Genomic DNA, 8,565 nt, shown 5'->3' on the forward strand with positions numbered 1-8,565 from the left:
CCACAGTTATGTGGTCACAAAGAGCGGGACACAACTTAGTGACTTAGCAGCAGAGGGCGAGGGAGGAAGGAGGAAGTAAAGCCCAGAACTGACAGCAGAGGGTGTCTTGGAGCAGCGTGGTTATGTATTGAGGTGGTTCCATGAATAAATAGGAATTCAGTCCCCATCGCTTTAGAGATCCCATTTATTGTGGCCCTGTGATCCCACTGCCAATCCCTATGGGATTCTTGCTGCTTCCCCAAGACAATGGTCAGTGCAGACAAAGGTCAGTCTCAAGCTGCTGTTAGAGGTGCGTCATTGTTCTCTTTATTCAAGGCAGGAGGTGTGAGACCTGGGTGAAGACTCCTGGAGGTATCCCATTCATCTTTCCATAGGAGAAAGTACCATGGACCACTTTTTTACACACGCGGGGTCCACCGGAGTCACCCTGTGGGCAGAGAGATAAGGGCTGAGCAAGCCTCCTTGGGGTTTTGTCTTCCCTGCCGCCCGGCTGGGTGGTCTCAGTCAGAGACTGTGGGGAAGACCCAGGCCCAGGGAGGCCTGGTCACCTCCCGGTCCTGGGGCTGCAGCCTGACTCTGACTGTTCTTAGCAGCTGGACTCAAGTCTACCTTTCTGTCAATTTTCTCCTGGAAACTCTGGTGATAAGACAGCTGTGGGATGACTGATGCTTCCTGACCCACTCGAAAAAAAAAGCAAAACACTGGATTCAAGGACCAGGCTGCCAAAGCTCTCAGCTGAGGATGAAGATACGGCCTCTGCCCTACGCATACCTCCCGGGTCTGTGTGCTTAGATGCGGGAAAACTGACCTTGAAGCCGGTCTTCGCCTTCCTTGGGTCCCCGACACAAATCTGGCTGGCCCGGCTGCAGTGCCTGGGTCAGAGGGTTTCGCACACCCGGTCCTCCTGCACCATCAGCTCTGCCTCCTGCAGGGAGGTGGCTGGAGCGCCCAGGGCCACCTGACCCAGCCGGCCAGACTGCACACTGTCCTGGCCTCACCCGGGCCTTGGCCCTGGGCAGACTAAGGGGCTTCACAGCTGACGTCTGCTTGGCCTTTCTCTCCAGCTGGTGGGAAGAGACAAGACTCTGGCTCAGCCGGTGGTCCTCTGGCCTGGATGCCATGATGAGGCTGCATGGACCCCATCTCTCACCTCTCCCCCTGAGACTGGTCAGGCGGCCAGGATGGGAAGGAAGAAAGGGGCAGGAGCTCCTGGGAGGGCAATGATCTGATCTCAGGAGGGCAGGGCCAGTGGGGCGTTTTCCTTGCCTGCAGTAACATGATGTCGTTGGAGAAGTTCTTAGGATTATAGTCTGGGTGGCGGATGGCTCTCCTCACCTGGATGACCTGCTGGGTCCTCTCCTGCTGTTTAATGTTGTGGGCCCCCAGGGTGACGTTCATGGAGCTGCACGGAGGGCAGAGCAGGGGTGTGGGGATCATGGGGTCACCGGAGATACAGCCCAGGAGCTGTGACAGGCAGCTGACACCAGGGCAGGGCAGCAGCTGAGGGGGAGTTGAGGTGACAGATGGTCCTGGGGCTGAGTGACTCTGGGCCCTGTGCTTCTCAGTGACATGAGGGCAGGGCTCCCGGGAGCTTCCTCAGCAATATTGTGAAGTGGCTCTGAGCTTGGGTTTGGCTCTCATGCACACTCTCGTCCTTCTCTGAAGCTTTATTTGGCCATTGTGGGTCAGCCCTTCTCAACCCTGTCTCTTGTTCTCACCTCCGACCCACTGACCTCAAAACTTACCTGTCCTGTTTCTAGGCTTTTCATCACCCTAGTCCTGCTCCTAAGATGGCTTGTTTGATGAGCTCTTGTGGTCCTGATTTCCAGGATCCTGGGGCGGAGGAGGGGTACCCCTGGGCTCAGCTCCTGGGGAGAGGACGGGTCCCTGTCCAGGTGTCAGGAAGGGTAGGCTGGCTACTGCCCCCACCTCCCTCTGCAGTGAGCAGCCGTCAGAACAAAGTCCTTTTGTGTGAGGACACCGCCACACCTCTTCCAACTCTTCTCACCCAGAAACTGAACCAAAGCCATGTAGGGGCAGGAGTGGGGCTTGGCCTCGTGGCCCCCAATGATCTCCTCTGAAAGAAAAGGCTGAAAGATGGGGAGATGGGAGAGGCTATGGTTAGAAGGGAGGTTCGGGAAGGTGGCAGTCAAGGTGGGTCACGGTGCCCAACAGACACTAGGGGAGAGTCCCCCAGGGTCTCACTGCAGTGGGATAAGCTTTTCTGAACCCCAAAGCTCAGTATTGTTCTCCACGCCCTGATTCCCACAAACATATGGAGGGGCCTGAGACTGCCTTCCAGAGGGTGGAGCCCAGAAGATCATGGATGGGACCCCAGATGAGCCCTCATTCTCATGGAGTCTCCTGGACCCCTCTGAGCCTCTGCTAACATCCTGATTGGTGCCATTTTCTAATAATACACCTATGAGATTATGGAGTTGGGTTTTCTAAAATCCTCATGTCCTAGGGCATAATGCATCCCAGGATCTCACTAAACATCTGTTGACTGCACCTGTGAAAGGCTTCCAATTAGCTTTTGGCTGAGGTTTGGTGGGGATAGTACTGGTGGGATTTAAGACCACATCCAAGGATGGGGGAGGACCCCGCCAAAGACAGTGGGGTAGAAAATGAACTGCTTGGGGCTCGGGGAAGAGTAACGACACCCAGAGAGCTTGGGGTGCTGTCATCTAGCCATTTCTGACCAATCACACCCTGGGCTCCTCTTCTGGGCAGGAGTGAAGGGTAGGGGAAGTAGACAAGTTTCTCTGGTTCTTAAGCTGGGTCCACTGACAACTCCTGTACTGTGGATGGTTGGTCTGAGTTGTCCTTTCCTGGCTGGAGTGAGGAATTTTCTTACTTGTGTTTTGTAGCTTCACATCCTCCACCAAATGCACAACCCACTTTACTGGTGGTGAGAGCGAGGCTGAGAGCTACAAAGCTTTTAGTGAAAGCTTGCTTCCTACCATCCATCCTTGCTGAGTGTCTATGCAGCATCGAACGTGTAGTCTTGGTTGGGATGGGAGCTGGTTCAGACATTGGAGCTGAGCAGAAGGGCCAGGACTGAGGGAGGTTTAGTGAGATGGGCTAGCCTGTCAGTAATAGGGATGGTCACTCACCTGTCCCAGCCCAGGAGGCAGAAGAAAGGCCATCAGGAGCAGGAGTGGCTGCATCTTCCAGAAGGTCTGCCCAGTCAGAGCTGCTGGGGTTTCTTCCTTCCAAACACAAAGCACAGAGGAAGGAACGAGGGGAGGCTCAGTGACCTCACAGACCTTCCTGAGCTGTGCATCACCCCAGCCGGGTGTGAGCATGCCACGTGTGCCCATGTTCTCTGCTGTGGGAGAGGTGAGAACGACGGTCACCACACTTGCACTCCCACCGCTGAGTCACAAAGCAAGAGGAACAACAAGAAAGTGGAGGCTGGGGTGCAGCCAGGGGAGGAGCTGGGTCCCCAGAGGCCCTCAGTGACTGAAGCAAGAGTGTCTTCATTTCTCCCCTCTTGGGTCTTCTTTGATTCTAGGGAAAGTGTGAAGAATTACCCAATAGGTGAGCTGCAGGGATAACAGAGACATGGCTCCTGTACTTGAGAAGCTCGGGGGCTGGAGGAGACCTAGAATCTGTGAGTAGAGAACATATGGGTGAAGACTATGGTGTGGGGCTCTACTTGGGGCCAAGTGTGAGGCAGAGACTGAACTTGCTTTAGGAGCAGAGAGACCTGGATTCATCCAAGTGCCCCAAACATCAACCCCATTTCCTATTTTGCCAGGGTTCTAGCCTCACATTTTTTGGAGGATTTAGAATCTCCTGTTTAAATATAAGTATTCTGTAACAAAGACAGCCTTTCTTATCCAAAAATTATGAACAGAAGTCCTGAACTTGATATTCACTGAACCAGAAAAAAACCATCACTGGGTCCTTTGGCAATGAGGGACATGATTCGATTGTGCTGAGGTATCCAGCACCCCTCAAGCACACTTGGGGGCTGCCCCACCCAAATCAGTGTGTTTTTGAGTCAGGAGGGGCTTCCTCTCCAGAAATGCTGGTGACTGGTGAGTGGTGAAGGGGAAACAGATGCCAGTCATCTAATACTTACTCCCCACTAAGTATTCCCTGTCCAGAGTCCAGAGAAGCACGTCTCAGATGTCTCTGGGCCAGGCCATCCTAAACAAGCAGATGACCCCAACAGTCTCACCAGTATGAGGACAGAAGAAAGAGGAATGGAAAGGATGGCATGGGGAGCTCTAAACAAACCAGTCCCATGTGAGTTGAAGCAAGAGCATCTTATGAATAAATAGAAAAACAGTGGAAGGAAACATGCTTAAGCATTAATGCTGATGACCTGGGGGTGGTAGAACTGCGCTTCGTTTACTTTTCCTACTCGTATGTTCTGTATTTAGTTGTCTTTCTGTGATGAATGGGCAGAGGAGCCTGGAGGGCGACAGTCCTTAGGGTGACAAAGAATTGGAAACAACTGAAGTAACTTAGCACACTTGCACACACCGTGTTGAATACGTTCCATTTATGAGGAATATCTTTTGATGACTACGTGTTACTTTCTACCCAGAACACATTGTGCAATTTGAAGCTTACTCTGCATTCAAATGTTCAGCGAGTCACTTCTCTTAAGCCCTCTCTAAGCTGCATGTCTTAAAACTGAGGTTGCTTTTCTGAACCTTGTATCAAAACTTCAGCAATTGATAAAAAAAAAAAAAATACAGGAAGAAATGTACCCAGTAACTATAGGCTATAGATACTCTGAAACTTTTGGATACCTTGAAACCAATGATTTACTTTATAGTGAGTTTCCTTTGGAGATAAATATATTTACACACAAACACACGTGGGAATGATGAAGGTGGGGAGCCGCTGGCTCAGCCCAAGGTGGAAGAGCTCCCTGAAGGTCACCTGGGGCTGAAGGAGGATGTGCCCTCAGGACACCAGAGGCTGCACAGAGCCCCGGGCCCAGGACTCCAAGGCAGGGCTGTGAGAGGCACTCAAGCTGGGCCTAGGAATACTGAGGGCCTCCTGAAACTTTCTCAGGCTTCTGAGCTCTGCCTGTCTGACACAGGGAGGGAACACTGCATGGGGTGAGCTACACCTTTGTAAATCCCCCATTTCTGTTAGGGTGGACAAGTGCCCCCTGCCTCAACCCTCAACCTCATGTGGCCTCCTTCCAAATCTGGATCCTCTTGTTTTCCCCCAGGGCACTGGGATGCGGGGAGGGGAGTAGGTGTGGACGAGGAAGAAGGCATATGGATGAGACATGAGGGTTGTCAAGAAGAGGGTCGTGTGTTCCTGAGAGGGGTTTCCTTCTCTGATGGAGCTCACAGGCAGCCTGGAGGGGAGCTGGCCCTGGGGACATGTGGCTGGAGGGAGCTGGCTGACAGTGCAGCAGGGGTTTTTATTCCAGAGTTGGAACAGGGTGGTGTCTTGGAGGCAGAAGCCAGTAACAGATCAGAACTATAAACAGGTCAGACACGGCAGGTGCTGAATGAATGTGTTTAGGTAAGTAAAGGAGAAATCCATGATTTCTGCTCCAGAGATGGAAGTTTATTAAGTTTCAGGCAGCCTAGCTTCTAACCAATTTGCCCAGTGCCTCCATCCCAGGGAAGATGAACAGATCAGTCCTTGGAGAAACCTCAGTCTGGTCCCTGAAGTTCGTACTGTTTCATTGTTGTTTGGATCCAAGGCAAAAAGCTTGAGATTCTGGTGAAGACCCTTGGAGGTGTCCCATCCTTTTTTCCATAGGACACAATGCCCTGGGCCACACCGTTACACACGAGCGGGCCCCCGGAGTCACCCTGTGGGCAGAGAGGGCAAGGACTGAGCTCACCTTCTTCAGGTCTGTTCTCCCTGCCACCCTGGGGTGGGTGGTCTCTGTTAGGGGCCCTGGCTGATATAAGGCTCTTGTTGGTCCTGAGGGTTCAGTCTGGCCCTGACAATCCGCCTCCTCCCACAGGAAGCCTCTGCCCATGTGTGACTTTGAGGCAATGTCCATCCCCCAGGGACAGCAGACAGAGACAGGACAGGAGGACAGGCTGGGGACAGAGGACAGAGCTCATTCCCACGGCCCCGGACCCAAAGACCGAGGCTTTGCATGGACAGTACTGGGGATCTCACCCTAAAGGAACTCTTCTTCTTTCTCGCGTCCCCTGCACATATCTGGGTGGTGGTGCTGTAATTTTCATAGCGAGAGGTGCATTTCTCGGCGCTTTGGACTTCAAGCTCTACTTCCTGTAGTTTCGTTGGGAGGGACATATTCACGTCAAGACACCCCCAACCAGCCACACTGCAGAGCATCCCTGGTTTTACCGTATCCCAGTCCCTGGGCAGACTGATGGGGCTCACAGCGGTGGTCACATTCACCTTCCTCGTCAGCTGAAAGCAGAGGAAAGGCATTCTTACCTACTGATGGCCCACAGAGACTGAAGGACAGTCGTGGGGTTGCCTTCTTCACAGCCCTGGGACCACAGAACGGGTCATACAGGAGGAGGGTCTGGAATGAGGTCATGGGGGATGCAGAACCCAGGAAGGAAGTGTCCTGGGGTCAGTGTCCCACCTGCAGTAACATAATGTCGTTGACCAAAGTCATATTATTATAGTGTGGGTGCGGGAAGGCTCTCCACACAGGGATGACCTGCTGGGTCCTCTCTCGTCCCATGATGTTGTGGGCCCCCAGGGTGACATCAATTGAGCTGTACAGAGAGCAGAGAGAGGGGGAGTGTCACAGGAGAAACAACCCAGGAGCCAGGGGGAAAGAGCTCAGCTTGGGACAGGGCAAAACTTGGAGTGGGGCAAGGGGAGGATGTGGTGAAATTCTAGGTGATGGGCCCTGGGGCTGAGCGTCTCTGAACTGTCTGCTCCCTGGCAGCCTGGGCAGGGTGGCAGTTCCTGGAATCCACGGAGGGTGTTCAGTCCTGCACAAGCTTGACTGTCTCGAAGGAAAACAGGAATTTCTCACATTTGCACTGTGGGCTCCAGGCCACAACTTTGGCTTCCTTATGTTCCAGGTTTAATCAGTCCCTTCCCTCCATGCGCGACTGGCATTGACCTGTCCCTCTCTCCCCAGTGCTCACCTGTCCTCTGAATAGCTTCCTCTGTTACCTGGGTGCACAGGTCTACAGCTCTAAGAGGGTTCCCTGGGAGGCTCAACAGAGGCATGGAGGCTCAGGCCCTGCTCCTCACCTTCCCAGGCAGTGAGCTGCTGTCAGCACGAAGTCCTCACGCACAAGGAAACCCCCACATATGTGAGGTTTCCCTGAAATCTTGAACTGAAGAAACGCCATGTAGGGACGGGAGTGTGGCTTGGCCTCATGGCCCCCAATGATCTTCCCTGAAAGAAAGATTCCAGCCTGCCCGCTGTGCCCATGGAGCCAAAGTTTGAAGAGGGGAGATGGGATCACGGTTTCCCTGAGTTTAGATAATTTCTTAGATGGACCAGACCCAGGCTGTGCATGAGGGTATTGTCTGAGCAGGTCCATCCATGTGGGGTGGGACTGGGCCTCTGAGGGTGGGACCATCACTCACCTGCCTCCCCAGTAGGGGACAGAAGAAGGGCCACCAGGAGCAAGAACAGGACCATCTCTCCAGGAAGACTGCCCAGCTCTGAGCAGCTGCTGCTTCCTTCTGGTCTTTTAACCCTGAGTTGTCCCCTCCCATACTCTGGCCTTTATCATGTGAGCCTTCTCTGAAAGCCTCAAACCACTTTTTTGGAGTCAGAGTGGACTGTGAATTTGAATTTAATTAAAGTCTCTGGTAACTTTTCATCCATTGGTTGGGGTGGGGGCCGGGGGGGGGTGCGGTGGTTGCATCAGCCAGTCCTTAAGCCCTCAGGTGACTGAGCCCCAGAAACCTGGGCCTCATGATGAGAGATCAAAGAAAGTCTTTGTGTGGTTCATTTGAGATCACCAGGGTGATTGTGTATTGAGATCTCTTCTTCAGCAAAAATGTGAGAAATATTGGAGATGAGATTCCTTGCTTCATGCAGAGGAGATAAACCATCATGATCAGACTATAAGGCAAGATCCACAGTGTGGAATAGACATAATGGTGTGAATGTGATGCTGAAGTGGGCTTATTCCACTTACTAAAGGACTCAGTGGTTTAAAATAACAGCAACATTGCTTTACCCATCTGCATTTTGGTCCAGGTACAGTGTGGATGGCATCCCTCTACTCACCTTGGCATCAGGGTTGCTTGAAGCCTGGAAGCTGAATCACAGGATTGGTCACACATGCCCAATGGTTGGTGCTGGCTATGCACTCGGCACGTTGGTTTTTCTCCACAAGAGCCCCTCAAGTAGTCTCACCTCATGGGATTCTTTGGCTCCCTTATAACACAGTGGTTGGTTTCCCCAGAGTGAGCGTCTCCTAAAAACTGAGCCAACTAGAAGCTGTGCTTTTTCATTACCTAGATTTGGATGTCATGTGGCACCTATTCCACCATATCCCACTGCTTAAAGCAGTCAAGAGCTCCCCTCACCCAGGTTAAAGAAGGAGGCCCTAGACCTCCTTTGTTGCAGTCACGTAAGAAGAGCCTGTGGGATGGAGACAGGCAAAGGCAGTCGTG

The 8,565-nt window shown here is 52.7% G+C and overlaps 2 protein-coding genes across 4 annotated transcripts; both read right to left on the bottom strand.

Annotated features, from left to right (window-relative positions):
* Positions 1–322: 322 nt before the first annotated feature.
* LOC122455287 (granzyme H-like) lies at positions 323–3,249 on the bottom strand. Of its 2 annotated transcripts, none has more exons than XM_043490288.1 (5): positions 3,117–3,249; positions 1,930–2,090; positions 1,336–1,402; positions 809–1,064; positions 323–427 (listed from the first exon to the last, which is right to left on the bottom strand). In XM_043490288.1, the coding sequence occupies exons 1-5, from the start codon at positions 3,168–3,170 to the stop codon at positions 423–425; spliced, it is 543 nt and encodes a 180-aa protein (XP_043346223.1). In that variant the 5' UTR covers positions 3,171–3,249; the 3' UTR covers positions 323–422. The 2 variants fall into 2 exon arrangements, with proteins under 2 accessions (XP_043346223.1, XP_043346222.1); XM_043490287.1 differs by having other exon boundaries at positions 1,267–1,402.
* A 2,276-nt stretch (positions 3,250–5,525) lies between these two features.
* On the bottom strand, positions 5,526–7,633 carry LOC122455234 (mast cell protease 1A-like). 2 transcript variants are annotated; one of them, XM_043490208.1, is made up of 5 exons: positions 7,525–7,633; positions 7,183–7,330; positions 6,557–6,692; positions 6,121–6,375; positions 5,526–5,801 (listed from the first exon to the last, which is right to left on the bottom strand). In XM_043490208.1, exons 1-5 carry the CDS (start codon positions 7,577–7,579, stop codon positions 5,637–5,639), a joined length of 759 nt encoding a protein of 252 aa, XP_043346143.1. In that variant the 5' UTR covers positions 7,580–7,633; the 3' UTR covers positions 5,526–5,636. The 2 variants fall into 2 exon arrangements, with proteins under 2 accessions (XP_043346143.1, XP_043346141.1); XM_043490206.1 differs by having other exon boundaries at positions 5,526–5,798; positions 6,118–6,375.
* Positions 7,634–8,565: the final 932 nt, after the last annotated feature.

The sequence above is a fragment of the Cervus canadensis genome, chromosome 17, assembly GCF_019320065.1.
Source record: "Cervus canadensis isolate Bull #8, Minnesota chromosome 17, ASM1932006v1, whole genome shotgun sequence".
Classification (NCBI taxonomy): domain Eukaryota; kingdom Metazoa; phylum Chordata; class Mammalia; order Artiodactyla; family Cervidae; genus Cervus; species Cervus canadensis.